Source organism: Protomyctophum bolini, assembly GCF_963924005.1.
Source record: "Protomyctophum bolini genome assembly, chromosome: 3".
In the NCBI taxonomy this organism is placed as follows: domain Eukaryota; kingdom Metazoa; phylum Chordata; class Actinopteri; order Myctophiformes; family Myctophidae; genus Protomyctophum; species Protomyctophum bolini.
The window spans coordinates 15,084,241-15,104,106 of NC_137864.1; the positions used below are offsets into that span (position 1 = coordinate 15,084,241).

The 19,866-nt window shown below is 41.6% G+C and overlaps 2 protein-coding genes across 2 annotated transcripts; both read right to left on the bottom strand.

Annotated features, from left to right (window-relative positions):
• Window positions 1–9,348: 9,348 nt before the first annotated feature.
• ankrd49 (ankyrin repeat domain 49) lies at window positions 9,349–14,978 on the bottom strand. Its single transcript, XM_080760308.1, has 3 exons — window positions 14,929–14,978; window positions 13,868–14,097; window positions 9,349–11,391 (listed from the first exon to the last, which is right to left on the bottom strand). Exons 2-3 carry the CDS (start codon window positions 14,081–14,083, stop codon window positions 10,915–10,917), a joined length of 693 nt encoding a protein of 230 aa, XP_080616434.1. The 5' UTR covers window positions 14,084–14,097; window positions 14,929–14,978; the 3' UTR covers window positions 9,349–10,914.
• Window positions 14,979–16,714: 1,736 nt separating this feature from the next.
• LOC308312312 (free fatty acid receptor 4-like) lies at window positions 16,715–19,853 on the bottom strand (the record flags this gene model as incomplete). The annotated part of the gene is made up of 5 exons (XM_080758913.1): window positions 16,715–16,733; window positions 17,159–17,218; window positions 18,104–18,447; window positions 18,991–19,122; window positions 19,311–19,853. 5 exons carry the CDS (start codon window positions 19,851–19,853, stop codon window positions 16,715–16,717), a joined length of 1,098 nt encoding a protein of 365 aa, XP_080615039.1.
• Between the last annotated feature and the right edge of the window lie 13 nt (window positions 19,854–19,866).

The following is a 19,866-nucleotide window of genomic DNA, read 5'->3' on the forward strand; positions in this document are numbered from 1 at the left end:
TAGTTTGACATGTCACATGCTACTTAAAGCATAATGAAATTTAGAACATTTTGCCTTATATTGGTTGTTGATGGTACCCCAACTTTCAGTAGCTGTCAAAAATTCCCACCACCAATGTGGGATATGTTAGTAGACACCCTTACAAACACATTGGTGAAGAAACTTCTTGGTAAGAAATGTATTCCCAGATTGTATTAATATCCTGATTACTTGGCATAGATTGTACAAATCCCTGGAACTCTTATTGAGGGATTGAACACCATTGTAACAAAGGATATCCCCTCATTTGGTTTTGATGATGGTGGTAGGACATCTGTCCAAAAGCTCCCATCTGGTGACTGCACGCTCAAACCCCATAGCATATGATTCACATCATTTTATACCCATCAAACCACATATTCCCTCATGCCCTGTGGATCATCATAAGATCATCCAGAATAATTTAGCATTGATTTGCAGACAGTGACCGTTCCTGTAAAGGGGACAGGTGTTCCCAAACCATGCCAGAAAATGCCCCCACTGCATAACAGACCGTCACTGTCAGGAACAAGCATTCAGGCATGGAGATTCTGGCTGACTCATCTGTAAGTATATAAGTAGCCTTGGGACCAACAGTTCCCGAGCCGTGTGGCCCATTGGGTCAGGAGAACCCTCGTGTTTTCGAAGCCTGAGGCGGCTTTAGATCCAAGTACACACACTGATCCTTGATGCTAGTATGTCGCAGGGACCTACCCCAATCCAACCCTTGATGCCGACTGCCAAGCAAGGCATTGGGTATACCATTTGTATACAATGTGATACGTCGTGAGCTTGTAGATCTGCTATTTTGGAAAAAGCTTGAGTATATCCATTTTCATTACTTGATACTTCCATTCCAGTGATTCCACTACATGTTAGACATTCGTTACATTTTGAGTTAATATCGCCTCATGTCTCTCTGCACTCTCGCAATTAATCCAGCTGGTTATGTCAAGCATGCCGGTCATTGGATGCTCGTTCAGTGGTGCAAGATAAGTTACTAAGTACATTTACACAAGTATTACTGCCCTCAGTCATACTTTGACTATTCAAAGAAAAAGGAAAAGAAAGAAGGAAAAAAAAGCTGATCTGCAGTCTAAAAGATCTTGACAATCTCTGAAAAATGTGAGTACCTTTTCCATAACACAATTATCAATTTCTAATCAACGGAGCAATTATTTTTGATTTCTTGTCCACCTTTGGAGTTACATCATGGCAAGGCAACTATGTAACTCAAACCTAAAAAAAAGTGGCCTTGCCCTTTAAACTGTGTTTTTCAAACTTACTAAAAGATGAGCTTGTATCATTGCAACCCTGTACTGCCCAGGTGCCTGGTAACAAAAGATAAGGTCACGTCATGTACCAGAGCTCTCTCTCGCTCCCTGGAGGGAAGTGACATAAATCCCTGTATGTAAACTGTTGCTTTACTCTGTTTGTCTCAGAATGCATTCTCTGAATAAACCAATTTATATTACTGCGTATTCTCTTCTCATATTTGGCTCCGCATCAGTAGCTTTAACTGAGTATTTCAGACTTTTTCCTTAGCTATTAGGCTAAGGAAGTATTCATACTCCTATTTTAGAGCCGAATAAAAGTCGGTTTGGCTCTGTAGAGCCTACAATGTGACGTCATTTGAGGTTCGGGGGGGCGGGTACCATCCTAAAGTCACCTCTTCGGTGCTACTGAAAATTTCTGACGAGCCGAAATCATTTCGGCACTACAGCGGTAAAATAGGAGTATGAATCGGCCCTTAGTCTCTTGTGTCTTTATTTTCCCCAATACAACTCTCTTCCCGCCCCATCCTCGCTCACTCTAACGGCAGCCCTGTTTTCTTTCTTCCTCTTCCCCCTTCACCTTTCTGTTACTCTCCTCTTCCCATCCCTCCATTCTACTCTTGGGGCATTTTCTGCTTCATCTGCGAGTTACACCTCATGAATTATTTAGTTTGTGCATCTCACTGGGGCTCTGTGCTGTATTTGCAACCTGTTTACATGCTCAGAGAGGGTATTTTCCAGTAGCCTGAAGGGTATTTTTCAGTAGAAGAAAGTAAGCATTGCGTAAGGCTGCTGCTCTACAAACTTTCTCTTTGGTTGGCCACTTCCAAACAGTAAGATCAGCATAAGAAACTATTCCTTTTTTGGGGAGAGGAAGATGGTTTGGCTTCATTATGGACTTAGTAATTATTGTGCATAAAGATTAGAAATCAAAAGAAAATAATATATAGACTACAGTAAAGGCTGTGGGGGACTTTGACTCTTTTTTACTGGGGCCAGTTTCAAATGGCAGCCACCCGTGAGTGCTCTTTGAGAGCAGTTTTGAAGGAGAGTAGGGATTCATCAGATTCCGTTTTAGTAGGCCTATGAGGAATTAGACCTGGTAATGTTGCGATAACGTGCAGCAACACATGGGATTAAATCATGATTAATATTCATTTTGCAGTACTTTTCGGGGCCCGTCCCGGTCCTACACCGTGTGCTAAGAAAATCTACATACTTGCACGCACACATGCACCAACTAGCCTGGTGACACACCCACACGCACGCATACACACAGATCTTTCAGCACAATTAATTTCCTTTTAATAAGAGCCATGACGTGTATGGCATATTAAGCATTGGGTGATATCAAGTTCAAATACATGTCATCTCCTTTAATTTGAAACCCTACTACATGAAGGAATCCGCTCATTTGTCATAACGATACTCAATCTTTTCTCCTGGACACTTGCCACCGCGATATTGCAGTGCACTTTATAGCCTTTACTTTACCAGCCCAGTGATCATGTTAGAGGTTTTCAAAGGCGCACATGACAGCTTATTGGCCTTTCATCACAGAAACTTGCCACATGTTCTCCAGACACACATTAGCCATGTAAACAGTCCAATAGCATTTAATTTACATCACCAAGTGCTGTTAAGTGCTACGCTAGGCTTTAGCATGTCTTTCAAGAAGAAGGGAAACCACAGATCTCAATGCGGAAATGCAGTAGAGTAATTGTATTCATTAGTGTTGGCCTAATATTGATACTTTAACTATACTTATGAATAAAATGATTAGGATCCAGGTATAGCACAGGCCTACATATATGAATAAAATGATTAGGATCCAGGTATAGCACAGGCCTACATATATGTACGACACCTTCATCCCAAAGGATTTCTGATATTTTACACATATATTATTACATGTTTGCAGGAAAAGATACATTTAAGTGAATTAATCTCCTGTCTGAAGACATGTGCTAAAGAGCACTCCTATGAATCTCTCTCTCTCTCTCTCTCTCTCTCTCTCTCTCTCTCTCTCAGCTGCCCTCTTTACATGAACAATGAGCGCAGGGTGTGGCTCATTGGAGCACAGCTAGTGCACCAGAGCTCAGCCAGAACAATAATTCAAATATATAGATATATCTATTGCCGTATGTACAATATACACAGCTTTAAACATCCAGTGCAATGATTTCAACTCAAATTTTGCTATAGATTTTTTAACAAAATGAGCATAGTTTTATTACATTTTGGATGTTTATGTGACTATGTCGCCCATGCGGGAAGGGACACTACTGTAGGGAATCCTTTCTTAGCGGGGGAGATTTTAGGCTTTGCCTCTGAACCTACAGTTAGATGGTACACATGCAACTTGTAAGGACTGAGTGAGATGCATCAGCATTCTGATATTCATATATTCAGAGTTGGAAATTCAGTGAAGATGTTTAATTTGGCAAGCTGGCTGCGGCTATTGTCTAACACAGACTGTGGGACACCTGGCTAACTTTATCAGTTCATACTTTGTCTGTCAAACATTCAGAGCACGCATTAAACGGGGCGATTCCGGCATAATTTACATTGTATTTATTTTATTTTTTTGATTACCGTAGTAAACCGTAGTAAACATAAGGAACGCGATTCATTTTTAATATAGAGATTCACAATATTATTTATATCAATTATTTTAAGCCTAGAATCAAGCCATCCAGGAACCTGGTGAGTCATGGCCAAATGAAAATCGCTAAACAAAGGGTATTTTCTTTTTAATGTAGTATATAATATAATTAATTATATATTTACAATTATATTTCCCCCCGCAGAATCAAGGGTTTTATGGTCATGATTCACCTGATCACCCCTATATCTCCATATATGGCGCTGGCCTGTTCTGACATCACAATTATGTTCATGACATGTGCATAGACTCCATATTTGGGCATGCCTGACAAAAAACTCCATAGATGGGCATAAAAGGGACACAGACGTAAACTGGGTGGGGCATTCATTTCCAACTTGCATCGTTCCAAGTAGGCCAGTGCCCAACAGGCACCGCTCTAGTGTCTGTAAATCTCTATGGGAAAAATTAATTGGAGAATTTTCAGTGGGTCCAGATATCCACGGCCACTGCTATGCCCTATGGGCTTCATTAAAATCTCCACAATGATGATAGTTGTAATACTTTTGTCCCTTGTTAACCCATTCTGACCTGAGATCAGATTCTAAAAATGTCTTCAAAAAATGTCCTGACAGTTTTCTGAAAAAGCTATGTTTCTATGTCAGTCGTTCTTCGATTTTTAAAAAATAGCCCAAAATAGGTTAAATTATACCATGATAATACCATGAAATGAAGAAATGCAATTGCCATTATGCTGGACCTTTAATCATTATCGCTAATGAACTATATAGCTGTATAATGTGGGACGCTGGCCGCTTCACCTCCCAATGACTGTATGAATGAACCATGAACCATTACTTTGAGTACTTAGAAAAGCACTATAATAATACAATTGATTCATTGTACCAATTATAGGCTACTACTAGATAATGTTATTGTACATATACTGCAATAAAAACATATATTTTAATTGTTCTTCAGGAGCAATGTGCTATGCACCTATGAAGCTGTTTCTATTGGATGGAGGAGCCACACCCTAGCAGTCTCACTGTAGAGGGAGGGAGGGAGGGAGGGAGAGGAGAGAGAAAGAGAGAGAGAGAGGGAGAACACACCCCCACACACGCCCACACACGCACGCACACGCACACACACACACACACACACACACACACACACACACACACACACACACACACACAACTCAAGTGTGAGAATAAAGGACTGAGAGGAGATATGGTGTAAGAGAGGATGTGGCTGAACATGTCTCTAGTCACCTACCACAACCTTGGATACAGCTCACACACAAACACAGATGTATTACAGAGAAACCGCACAAATGATGAAAACCCAATCAAGTGGTGATCGTTCAAAAACAGAGGTCAGGCTGACATAAACAGCCTCTATTTCACAATGCATGAAAATAACCTATATAGCTTCATTTTGTCACTTCAGACTTTTCATTGTGCTTCTTGAAAGTAAAGTTGTTTTATTTAGTAATGGGATGGCAACATGTATTGGTGAACAAACCCTTTCTTTTGATAATTAGAGGCTACAATAGCTGCAAATAGGAAGACAGAAAGGGGAAGGCTTATGCATCTTCAACTGAATTACTTGGAGATTGGTCTGTACCTAAATCTATCTACCACTGCATTTCCAACAGAGACGTCAATGAATCAGTCTTCCACAACCCACTAAAACTGAGCTATGCAGAATACACTGCACTGCAGTGCAAAATTCTGCGTATTAAGTAAAAAAAAAAAAACTGTTTTTTAACTTAAAGCTCTACTATAACTTTTTTGTGTGAATTAAACACAAATTTGATGGACAATGAACACTCCTTTTGCATTGTAATTTCCATAAAATAATTCTTCGTTCAGCCCGTTCATTTATGCAAACATAGGTGCTCCATAATTAAGATCGCTTCAGAAAGCAGCTGATGTGGTTTTGGGAAATGTTCAATTATACTGAAGAATGGCTGTTGCCTTCATGGGGAAGCAGGTGCTTGCTATAGACAATGCCCTCCACCATGTGTCAGCCGCTCTTGTCTTTGTTAATTGCTATGGGATGGGATGACCAGCCAACCACTGATCATAAATCAATACCAGTTTTGTTTCGTAACCTGCATGAATTACCAGATCTACATATCATATATCAGGAAGAAATGCTGCTAGAATTATTTTAGAATACAAAAACGGATTTCATATTTCTATCCCCACACATTGTCGTTAGAATTCTTACATTCTTTGATGTTCCACATTAATGAATAACATAGAAACATATTAAGGTAAATGGGAGAGGGCAGGTTTGCACTTCTGCATTTATTTTGGTCTGCAGCAATAAAGTGCAGCGGTGATACTTCCATTTACTGTATTATGATGAATGGAGGCGTATTCATCTCAAGGTACAGTATCTCTGTATCAGCACATGAATCCACACACAGGGACCAGGCCACACCCTGATCCGGGGGTGTTAACGCATGCATTCTCTCCCCCATGGTGTGCCATGCCGCTGCAATGTTATACAACAAACGCAGTGCCTCTTCAGCCACACTCTCCCTCCTTCTCCCCCTCACTCCCCTCCAGTCATGCAGGACCTTGGCTTGGACCATGTTAAAACTGCTGCTGAGCTGTCAGTCTAATGAGGCGCGGTGTCAGTGAGCTGGCGGCAGAGACTGGATGAACAGCTATAAATCGGTGACATTCAGCAGTTTGCTGGATAGCAGAGCCTAATGGAGAGGAAAGCATCATGTCTGTTAAGTGTATATGTGTCTGTGCCACTTTGTCTTTTCAAGACTTCACATTTAGATTGTTCTACCGACTACCGTGGACCGGCACCACTAATAAGACTGGTGTGTGTTTAGCATACTTCTCCAAAGTGTATGTCTCTCGTCGTCAATGCTGATTACTGTAATCAAGCAAGAGTTTTTAGAGTGTTCAATTCTGTAATGTAATTTGTATACTATTAAAATTAGAACTTCTTTGTAAACGCTTGAGTAGTAAAACTGCCAGTTGTATTAAAGGTGACTGCTGCTATCCACCTTTCCACAGATGCTCACTTTCTGCTGAGGTCAGTATATGAAAACAGATCCTGGTCTGTCCTTGAAGTAAACATGGTATAGTCGTCTTGGGCTTTACGTGTGTGTGTGTGTGTGTGTGTGTGTGTGTGTGTGTGTGTGTGTGTGTGTGTGTGACAGGAGAATGCAGCAATAGCATGGAAGGCATAAATGCAGCCTCAGCAGGTGTGTAAAGTGAATCTGGAATTACCAATTTTCCTTCCTGCACATTCATGTTTTCCTGTTTGAAGAAATTGCTTTGTAATAAGACTCCCTGATTCCCTAACACAGGTATTTTGCCACTGCAATCCCACCTGTGAATCGTGATTTGCCATACTACTAACATTTAGATACTGCACTCATCTGTTAAGGCTGCTTGTCTGTATTGGAGATGCACCAGCATGCTAACTTGTCCTGCAAGCGTGCCGCATGCCTGCGATTTATTTAGTACCTACTTACCTACTTACCTATAGTGCCACAAATTGTATTGTATTAATGTAATGTGTTGCATTTCAATGTGAACTAGTTTTTGTTATGGTTTTAAAGTTTTACGGACATTTCACAAAATATTGAAGTGATTTGGTACAACAAATCGCTACAATGTAGACATAGTAAAAGATACACATGCACAGTTGCATACTAATCCTTATTCCTTAGGCAGATGACTGACATTCTTGCTGAAAACAAGGTTAGATTAAGCTATATAGGGGATGAAGGACAAAGGAGATCATAATCTTTGCTCAGAGATTGTATCAGAGAAAATTAGAAGGTGAATGAATGAATCCCTGTCACTCTGACCAGTTGCATTTTGACCTGGTGGGGTCCTTAAACAAACAAACTGCGATCTGCCTGCAAAGGATATCTACAAAATCTTTGGGTTTTTAAAACATTTAATTACATCTGAAATGAAAATAGCCAGGGCTTGTCCACAGGTTTGATGATTTGATCATCTTGGAGGACACATGTAACACATGACCAAAGTGCCACCATCTGGTGCAAAGTGGTACTACATACCAAACTGTACATAATCCATAGACCTATTGTTTCCGCTGTGCAGCACAACTCTGCCATCCCTATAAGTTCAAATGTAATTGGCACACACATTTAAAGGTTTTGCTGCAATGAGATACCATTGGCATGACACACTGTACATTAAGGGTTGCTGTGAAAAGGGAAACTCTGCACAATGTCGTACATTTGATAAGATCTTCAAACAATGAATGAGTTTCGGAACTTTTTGTACAAGGTATCAAAATATGTTTTTTAAAAGAGGAGAAGCAAACGAGTCGTTCACAGTATATCGGGTGCATGGTTCTGGTAGAAATATAGTCATAGAAACTAAGGATTACCAGCACTCATTTTTTATCCATTAGGATTCTTGTGTATTGCAGATTCAAGCTCAGCAGCAGAACAAACGGATGGTTTGTGTGAGGAAGGCCTTCCTCAGCGTTGCCTACAGTCAAGAGGCCTAACAAAAGGAATTGAACTGTCTGCAACCATGGGGGCAGGTCAGACGGGGAACGAGTACTTAAGTCCAATTGACATTTAAGTGAAGCCATGATTTAAGATCAGCTTTAAACTTTAGCAGGGAATTCATGGATTTTAGATTTGCTGGCAAAGCATTCCACTGAGCGGTGACTATATAATAAAAAGCATTCTTATGTCTTACCCAGGGACCTGTAGACGACAGGGGTGGATGTGGGTCTTACCCAGGGACCTGTAGACGACAGGGGTGGATGTGGGTCTTACCCAGGGACCTGTAGACGACAGGGGTGGATGTGGACGCCTCCTTCTCACACAGGCTCCTCGACAGCTTGTCCCCTGGATGTCATCTAAGATGGACTTCACGTCAAAGTCAGAGATCACAGGCCTGTGGATATATAGATATATTTTATTTGGCATAATTTCAAAGCAACAATTCAGTTAGGATTATTATATACATGTACTGTATTTGGGAGGGGCAGCACATATTGAACTCTAATACCCAAGGACAAGTGAACCCAATTAACATGCAGTTACCTATAAACTGACCATGTAATGACCCTTTCCCTAATTCCAATAACTGATCAATTATCTAAACGGGGTCAGAGGTTAGGGTTTAGATAACCCATCAAGACCCACCCAATAACACATTAGTTACCCATGTCTCAACACAGCACTGAACTGAATGAAGGCCAAAGACAGTGTGAGAGCACCATCTACTGGACTGGCTGCATTCCAATATGTAACAGTAGGTAGCAATATATATAAATCACAATTCACAAGTGTGTCCGTCTCTTTTTTTGTCCGTTTGCCCGTCCGTCTGTAAATAATTGATTAACTTTTGATATACAGTACAATGAAGTGAGAGGACAGGTTTTTTTTTACCAGTTTTATTATGGGTATGGTTGTAAAGATTGTTTAAGCAATTAGCCACATTCAGTCTTGATAACAGACCTGGACCTCCCATGTAAAAATAATAGACTTTGGCTGATTGATTGATTTTTTTTATTCAGTTTGTAGAATGGGTACAGTTCAACGAAGGTACAGGTCAACACAAAGGGAGTTAGGCCAGGTAGACGCCTGACTAGTTTGTTTTGGGATGTCTGGAGCTTGTTAGTTCTGAGGCTAAATTCAAATGAATAGCTCTACTCATAATAAAATGAAATTAATAAAAAGCACATAAATGGTGGTATACACATATCCCAGGGTGTATGTTCACAAACTCTATACCATTTAATGGGAACCTGCCAAAGATGTATGGTATCTCAGTGCTGATGGTTAGGCCTCTTGTGCAACCTGTAAGTTGCTAAAATAACTTTAAAGGTTTTGTGTGATCTCTGCAATATAAATGTGAGAGCAAGCGGAAACTTGTGTTCAGTTTGCTCTGCAGGCAACTAGTAACCTGGAACAAACCAATGTGTTTCTGGTGCAGTCTAACCTTTCTCTGCTCCTCATCCTGTGCTCAAAGACTGAGTTCATAACAGAAGGGCAGTAGCAGTACTGCAGATGGGAGAATATGTACGCATCCTAGCATATTGATTTGATCTTGTAACATATTGATCAAGAATCAAATTTAAAACATCCCAAGTGAGTATGCATAGTGCATACGTACATACGTAACAACAGCAACCACAACTTTATGGTGTTTAGGATACCTGGAAAATGCAACATTGTTCTTCAGCATTTTAGTTGTAGGCAGACTAGTATAAAATGCACCTGGCCTCTTTCACCTACTGTATTACAATCATCTTACACACAAAACAAACACATCAGAGAGAAATCAACAAGCTAAAATGCCAAAAATGATGCATGTGTGCTCTGAAATGGAGAGAATAGGGAGGATACCTTTCTTTCTCAAATGGTCACAAATAAGAAACATGCTAGCAAACCACTTAAATTATTCATGTTATTGTGGCAACATTGAACAAAGTCAATACAGTATGACACATTATTAATAATTTAATCTCCAGATATATAAAACCTCTGACCTATAATTGCTTGAATACATTGACTGAAACTTTGAGTAACTATTGACTGTGCTTTCCATTTTCAAGATCTGAAAAAAAAGGATCGTCACAAAATATTGGCATAAATTAAGTCTATAATGGTTGGTCGCTTCACTACTTTGGTCCTAAACAGATATCAACTGATTGGATTGTCATGGAATTTGCTGTGAAACTTCATGATGAATCAAACAAACTGTATAGATTACCGGTAATCAAATAATAATAATAAAGTATTTAATCATTAATCGCAGGCGCAGCCCAACTGCATTTTGGATTTTCTTTTAAGGAAGTCCCCTTTAGATGCTGAATTTACTCATCTGTATCAAGAAGGTGGACGCCATTTAAAGTAATAGGGCGACAGAAAAGAACATGCCAGGCGTGGCCATTGAGTTCTACGGAGAAGTGGTACCATGTTATATTTGGTCATGTGTGTGTGTGTTTGTGTGTGTGTGTGTGTGTGCAATTTGTGTTTTTAAGTCAGCATGTGGGCAGCACACTGCTATAGTCTTCCACCATCTCAAACAGGAAGTGAAAAGGGCCACTTCGGCGGGCCACCTCGCTGGCTGTTTCCCCACTGCTGCTACAGAGTCCGGCCTTAAGGTGCCGCTGAGAGAGGAGAAGCTCTAGTGTGCTTGCGGAGTCTGTAGGCGGAGAGCTGGTGTGGGAGGCAGCCAGGTGGAGTGCCGTAAGTCCCCCGTTTGTCTGGGCATTGAGCTCGGCGCCATGTCGCAGTAGAAGGGCTGCCACGGACACACGGCCCCAGCGACAGGCGCTGTGGAGAGGGGTCCAGCCGTCGACTGTGCGCGAGTTAATGACCGAACCGGCAGCAAGCAACGCTGAGGCTGCAGCGACATGCCCGTTGTATGCTGCACGGTGCAGAGGTGTGTAGCGGTCCTCGTCATGGCAACATGCCAGAGAGGGGTCAGCAGACAATAACCTGTGGATTGTTGACACCTGAAAGACAGGATCGGAGGTAGGGAGAGAGAATGGTGATTTTACGCTAATTTGTCTAAAAGCGCCACATTTTGCACATATGTAGCCCAGGGCCTGATCTAATGATTTATCTAGGGCACCCGAGCCGGCGACCTTCAGGCCTATATAAAACGGCACATTTCATTATGCTTTAAGTAGAATGTGACGTGTCAAACTGATTCTGAATCCATTCTGAATCCATTCCAAACATTCGTTTGCACGGCCATAGCCGTTTGGGCACATTTGGGCAAGTGGCCCAAGGAAACGTTAAAATCACCAACATTGCAGCTGTAGGGCAAGTTTGAATGATCCTCTTTCAATCTGCAAAGCATTTGTTATAAGCTACCTCCTGTCAAGAACTTCCGCGCAGGTGATTGGATTGGATTTTGGAAGCACTCGTTTTCATTAACGTCTTCTGTCTCCTGCATTATTCGCAAAATCAAAATAGTTGGTACGCAGGGCCGTTTAGTGACACAGACGAGCACTTCCAAACTCCAACACTTAGATCACCTGTACTGAATTTCTTTACATGAAGTAGCTCAGATAACATGTCTACGGTGGATTTATATGAAACAAACTCTTTGCAGATTGAAAAGAGTTAAATCTGGCCCTACAGCTACAATGATGGTGAGTTTAACATCGTTTAATACAAGCAGATCGGAAATTTCAATTTGGATCAATGGACTGTCAATGGAGGGTGTTGCAACTCTAGATTATTCTTATTATGAACAAATCTAGTGTTGCAAATTGCGGTTATGTATAACCTGAGAAGCGATAGTCTTTTGTCCCTCTGCAATGCTAACCTCGTATAGACATGATGACATGCCCATTTCCTTATCAACGATGTGTGCCTGTGGAGCGGTGTTAGTTATGCAGATGGCAACGGCAGAGTGGCGGTGTTATAAACTTGTGTTGAGAACCTACAAAAGTTTTTTTATTCCAATATTGGTAGCAGAAGATCGCTGTGGAAACTATAGGCTTCGACGAAGGGCAGCCATATGATATGAAACTCGGAACACAGGCTGGCGCTGCAGCCATAAGATGCAGCTGATAGATCCGCCTATTGTAGGTTGAAAAGATCAAATCTACAAGCTCACAACACGTCGCAAGGCACCACGTTGTGAGCTTGTATATCTGCTATTTTCAATGCAAAACAACACCGTCATACGGCGAAGCCCACATTGAGCTTTACACACTACAGCTCCGCTACTCATCAGCGCTTTATAGTCTTCTTGGTTCAGGGTGTTATTAAGAATGAACAGAACCAGGCGTTCCGACTCCGAGGCTGAAAAACGGAATAAAACGTGGATATTACACAAGCAAGCAGTGAGTGACTGTCTGTCTGCATTGTATAAAGTTCATGATGACATTAACGTTTAACAAAACAAACTGTAGGTTTTGCATATTATGGTTGAATGAGATGTAAAGCCCAAAACATTAACATTAATTTAATTTATTGTCGCCCAATCACGGCCACTTTAGTTCTTTTTTGGCAAGCGATGTCTGCATGATAGATAGTACAGTAGATTATAGTAGCCATGGTATACATATGACGCTCGTATGTTCCAGGGGGACCAGGGGCAGGGCTAGTATTTATAAAAACAGGAACAGGTCGCAATCGCAAGTGGAAAGAAGGGCGGCGCTATCATAATGAGGTGTAATTATGAGCTGGGCGCATGTATCTGCAAACACACATTTAATGTTATTCACTGCGATTTAAAATAAATGCTGATTAATGTATTATTTGGAAGGTAAAATATAATCCTGTCGGCCAACCCTGATATGGCCTATACATTTTGAAAGGCGCTAGCCCCCCCTATATACAGGTTTAATGTTTGATTTTAGTTCAATGTTTGTTTTTAAAATGCCATTGACAATGATGGGAAAATTTACGTCATCTAGTCCAAACATTAACGTTTGTTTCATTACATCACCTAATCAACATGAGTTAGACTTTAATATATTAGCGCCCCTCACTTCACATTTCACACGGATGTGATTTTTTATTAATAAATAGCCTAATGATTTATGCAATACACTCAATTACTCAAATCCTGGTTCATTATGTCTCAAATCATCAAAGCCTCAGGCAAAGTGCTTGGTTTAATGTTTTTAAGTCTTATTAAAGTTATTATCAACTTTCCCTCACGAATACGCTTCCTGTCCCCTATGAATCTTATGTTGTTATTTGTCCCAGGAAAATCGAGAGGGGGGAAAAAAACTCCATGACCATACCGAGTTAGCATGCTCGTTCTACCCACAGATGACCACTCATTTTGGGCTTGCTGCAGCCCCACTCGCCCGCTGTAAGCCTGGGGGAGCTAAATCAAGACATGCCCCTCGCGTGACTGCAGACCCGTAGCCTCTGTTTCACTATGAATATTGCAAAAACGGTCAATACAGTCTATCCAAATAAGAAAACATAACGTGTGATAGACTTTAAAGCTCCAACACTTACACGGTTGTACTCTGCTGCCCACAACATGAGCTCCTCAGGTCTCTCTTTGAGTAAGTCTTCCTTTTGCAGATACCATTCCTCACTGTGCTCTCCCTCCTCATCATCATCATCCTCGTCAACCTCCTCCGCATTCCATGAGCTACTTGCTCCACGGGGGATCAGATGTCCATGTGTGTTTAGAAGCTCAAGTTGATTAAAATCTTCTGGGAACTCCATCAAGCTTCAAGTATCTACCAGAGAGAGAGAGAGAGAGAGAGAGAGAGAGAGATGAGAAAAATATTACAATCATGTAAGGCTGCTTTATTGAAGGGAGCAATCCCTGCATCAGATAAAAATTCTGGCGTTCCACACCCCAACATTTCTATATCCATTGCTCTTTGTCCCTTTATTTATATATATGGAGTTCTGTGTCAGGCATGCCTAAATATGGAGTGTTGTGATGTCAGAACAGGCCAGCTCCAATATGGACAATCCCGGGGAGAAGCCTTGTGGCTGTTCTGGACAACCGTGGGTCCGATCGACATGACATTAAATATTAAAATGCAAAATGCATGTTGTAGTTCCTTTAAAACACTGAATTATTCTGCTGCTACAATAAAACAGCACAAGTTTACTCTTATGCCATGCTATATATAACCAAGTATACTGCATATTTAGCTATGAAATACAACTTGTCTTTCTCTAATATTATAACCCATTAAACCCAAGTGTTTGTCCAATTCTCAAATCATGAAGCTCTTATTTTCCATTCATTAACTAACTAGCTAAAGTTGTGATTGCATGCAGACACATTTTTGCATATATATAATCATCATTCATTAGATTAACAACATTCGTTTAATCGTTTTATACTGTAGCTATTCATAGCTATCAACCAGTTTGCGCTGCTATTAGCCCTGAAAGTACGAGCGTCATGTGAACCATATATGGCTACGCTGCTTAGCTATAAGGTAGCGTAACAAACACACTGCAGCGCTTCTGCAACGCGCAAATGTCAGCAACATCTAGGGTTATTTATAAAATAAGTTTAATATTTATTTATCAATCAGAAGGTTACCTACCAGCAGCTTTGTTTGTTTGCTAAATCAAACCACCACAGCTAGCCTCACAGTGGTTAGCGAATGAGATGTGACATGGGATATGTAGTTCTTATCCAGCATACACACAGCTGTAAGAACTACATACCTGCTGCCAGAGCCATAGAATAAGACAGCGTTTTTTTTTATTGATTGATTGAAATATTTGTTAACAGTTTGCAGAATTACAGTACATTTCAAGCACAAACTCAATACAAAGACTGTTAACTGTGAGTGGACGACCCAATTAAGCCTTACACTTGTTTACAACAGGGTCCACATTGTTCAATTCATCAAAACATTTAGAGACAAACAAATAGACACTTCTATGTAGTTAAAGAACATATAGTTCTTATCCAGCATACCCCTGTATAATTAATTACACAGTAAGAACTACATAGGCCTATGTGCATTACCTAACAACACTCCTGCATTTTGCAGGAGACTCCAATTTATTTGAACCATTTCTCCTTATCTATGGCACCCGAGCCGGCGACCTTCAGGCCTATATAAAAAGGCACATTTCATTATGCTTTAAGTAGAATGTGACGTGTCAAACTGATTCTGAATCCATTCTGAATCCATTCCAAACATTAGTTTGCACGAAAAAACTAAAACGGCCATAGCCGTTTGGGCACATTTGGGCAAGTGGCCCAAGGAAGCAGGAGAAATGGAGGGCCTGCAGCCCTCCATTTCTCCTGCTTTTCTCTTTGGGGGGATTTCACCCTTTTTGCGTGGTCAACCCATGCAGCCACGGCCATAATGATATGCAAATCACCATGGCAGAAACGGTTGAGAAATGACAGTTACCGTGTGGGGGTCCCCGGAACATCCAGACCTCCAGGAACGCGCCTAGGAGCCGGGCCGGTTCCGGCGAGCCGCCCCACGTCCGAAACGGTTGAGAAATCACAGTTACCGTGTGGGGGTCCCCAGTACTATACTGTACTGTCACATCCGGAATCATCATATATACAGTTTATATGTGTGTGTGTGTGTGTGTGTGTGTGTGTGTGTGTGTGTGTGTGTGTGTGTGTGTGTGTGTGTGTGTGTGTGTGTGTGTGTGTGTGTGTGTGTGTGTTATGCTGCACAACAGTGATACTTGGTGGTGAAAACCAACCAAACGCTATTTTCGTGCTCGGACACTTTTGGAGTGGTTGCACCACTCTAAAAGTGGCTCTTTGAGAGTGATTTTGAATGAGTCTAAGGATTCACCTTTTTTAATGGCTGTTGGTAGGGTGCTCCACATTTTAGTGGCATAGCAGTGAAATTAATTTAACCGCTTGGTGTTGTGATTGTGGACTTCATTGACATTAAGGAAATATTTTGACAGGTACATGGGTATCTTAGTGGTGCAGCGAATCTCGTAGACCAGGCCCATTGCTGTACTCTGTTGTCAACCCTAAGTCATTCCAGCCTATCAAAATGGGCAGTGATGGTTGATAACAAAACAAATGCAGTGAGATAATTTAAAATACCCTCATGGAGCACACTATCTCAGCGCGTCCTTAAATTGGTGAAGTTAAGAGCGGACAAGAGATTTAATCAAATTGCAGAAAGTTATAATATTACAGATTGAATAATAGAATGAATATAAAATGATTTACAGAGCTGAAAATGTCAGGGCGAAAAGTCTGAGCACTTGGTCAACACTATCCCTTGCCCATTCATACCGGTTAACAATGCAAAAGGTGGATTCTGACGAGTCATCAATTCTTTATGTTCCCTTCTCAGGAACTTCTGCTTTCCTCTGGGTTATTTTATGGTCATTGAGTCATTGAGTCATGTTCAACCTAAAGAGAAAGAGAACATACAAAAAAAAACATACGACGTATAGAAATATGGAGCTATAAGGAGTACTGGAGTATGGAGTATACTTGAGTATACTGGAGTCACATGAAAACTGAAGCCGGTATTTTCCATCCATTTCTCAATACTTCTTGAGCATCAACTTAAGATCATTGTCTGGTGCTAACAGTATGGGGCTTTCTGTTCTGTGAGGGGAGACATTGTTACAGTATATTAGACAAATAGTATACGTAATCATGTAGGTAAAAGGTTAAACATGGATAAAAAATATCCTAACATATTCATAATGTTTAGTAAAAATCTAATATCATAACAACATAATGTTTAGTAAAATCGTATATGATCACACTATGCCATAACTAATTGGCCCTTATTTAAGATTAATGGATATGATTAGACAACAATATACTTGAAGAGGATATAAGCAAAGGAAATCTCAACAGAAGCATATTCCATCAGCAGGGCCTCACTGTGGGGGGACACCGGGACAGTGTTCCGTTCACCTCCACCATCTGTTCTCTCCCCTCCAGGTAGGATTGCATCCAGCTCACTGATGTGCTATCACGAGCTTGGGTGGCCAATCGCGGTCCTGGATTCAGGACCGTGATCCTGATTGTCTGAGCTAGATCTAGATCCTAGATTGTATGTTTGTCCCAAATCGACAGACAGACAATCTAATATTAAGTTTGAGTGTTACACTTTGTCAGCTTGTTCTTTTGTCAGTCTATGCCTGGCATGTCATGATCTAGTAGCCTACCGGTAATTGTCCAAAGCAAAACGAAAGCGTCTCTGAGGAATCTGGTGGGGATGTTATAGCCAGTGGCCTTGGTTGAAGGCACAGTGTGCCCATACACACATGAATAACCCAAGTAGGAACCATGCACACAACACTTCTCAAGGACCTCAATGCATACTATGACAGTATGCCCATGAGTGAACAGTTTGTCTTTCATGGTATTTTCACAGCATGGTATTTAGCCAGATATATATATGGAGATATATGGATATATAACACATGGCATGGGTAATTGAAGGATGGCTAATAATATATACTGGTACCGGACTGTCTTTTTGAGTGGTGCAACCACTCCAAGGAACAGCAATGTCCGTGTCCGCCTATGTATGCGCCTATGTGGCCATGAGCACCAGTATATGACTATAGGGTACCAGTAGGGGCGCTGTTGTGCCAGAGAGAGATAGTATTAGTGCTGCACTGTTGCCTGCTAATGAGAGAGAGAGAGAGAGAGAGAGAGAGAGAGAGAGAGAGAGAGAGAGAGGAGAGGGGGGAGGGGAGGGGGGAGAGGGGAGTTGCACCACTCAGTTCACACGGGTGTGATTTTCTTTTGTACCTTACATCACTGGCACTACTTCAGAGCCACAACAGAGCCTGCGCCAGGCATTCTTGAACTGGAAGACAGAGTAGAGGATGGGGTTGAGGGCTGAGTTAGTCATGGTGAATGTCACCACCCAGAAGAACAGGCTGGAGGAGACATACAGCTGCCCTAGGAAGTTCCCGGCCAGGATGAGGAAGGTGGTGATGAAAATGGGACTCCACATGATTAGGAAAGAGAGCATGAGGACCATTAGTGTACGCAAGAGCTTTATGTCCTGGCGGGAGACAGAGTACACACGAGACTCTCCCATGTGAGAGGATGGGTTGACTCTGGACCAGATCCGCCGCCTGGAACATTTTCTAACCTGCAATATCAGACAAAAGAGATGGTGTCAATCATTAACTTAATACACATTCAATGCTATCTTGTTCTTTAGGAGGTGATAACAAAAATGCATCACACAACAGAGGCAGTTGACATAGTGATTATTTGATGAAAACGAAAGACACAATGAGATACTGTATCTAGCCAACTGACTTGCCCAATGTAACGGCACACAAAGGTCTATTATGACTCTCATGTCTTAACATTTCTAAAAGGTTGCTTAACAAAGTAGTGTCCCATTATCTCGAATGCTCTATGTGCAAGTCCAGTGTGCTGAGACTTCCAACGTAATATTGACAGATGCAAGCCTTGTGTACATACAGCTACCATTTCCAGCTTCAGTAGTCAATAGCGTAAACACTAATGTCCTGCAGCTTTTCTGTTCCCACAATGACACTAAAATGCAAGTCATTGTCCTAAGAGTTACATTAATGATCCACACAAGATGTACAGTATACTAGGCAAGTGAATCAGACATGTACATGAGACAGACTAGAGTAGACAGTCACTAGAGGATTCCTACCTGTAGAATTTTGCTGTAACTGACCACAATGATTAGGCCTGGAAGCAGGAAGCACAGGGCCGTAAAGGATACATTCCACACAATCTCTGCAGTCATATCTGGCCACTTGAGAGTACAAATGTGGAAATCTCCCTGTTTTAAAGTCATGAAACGCAGATATGAGAAAGGCACTGTGGTGGTACCATCCATCAGCACGCACGCACACATGCACACACATGCACACACACACACACACACACACACACACACACACACACACACACACACACACACACACACACACACACACACACACACACACACACACACACAATACGTACATCTTTTGGGAATTCCTCCTCCATTACAGTGAAGAACAGGCTAAGGGGTATGGATGCAAGGGCAGAAAAGGCCCAGATGAAAGTGAGGACAGCAGACACCATCCAAGTGTTGAGGGTGGGGACCGTTTGCAGCCGAAGAATAGCTTGGAGCCTTTCCACGCTAATGGAGGCCAGGGTAGAGATCGTGACACAGCCACTCACACAAATGACATACTGCACGATGTGACAAGCTGTGTATCCCAGTCTCCAGGACACAGTCCAACGTACTGCGATGATCAACGGGATCATGGTGACAAAAAGCAGGTCGGCCACAAACAGGTTGAGGGTGAGTACCGTCTTATTGGACATGAGTCGGCGTTCTCTGACGACCATGACCACAGCTCCCATGTTGGCTGCCACGGAGACCAGCAGGACAGCCGAGATAGCCAGGGTCTCCACAACAGTCTTGCCAATGGGATCCGAGTGTCGTCGTATCTCTGAGAAGAAGGAGAAGTAAGAGACATTTCTGGGGTGCAGAAAATGGCTGTGAGGAGAAACATCCATATCCTGGGGGTCT

Coding starts and splice junctions, on each gene's coding strand:
- ankrd49 (XM_080760308.1), bottom strand. CDS start 14,083: ATGGAGTTCCCAGAAGATTTTAATCAACTTGAGCTTCTAAACACACAT. Junction 11,392..13,867: donor GGGCAGCAGAGTACAACCGT/GTAAGTGTTGGA, acceptor CCTGTCTTTCAG/GTGTCAACAATCCACAGGTT.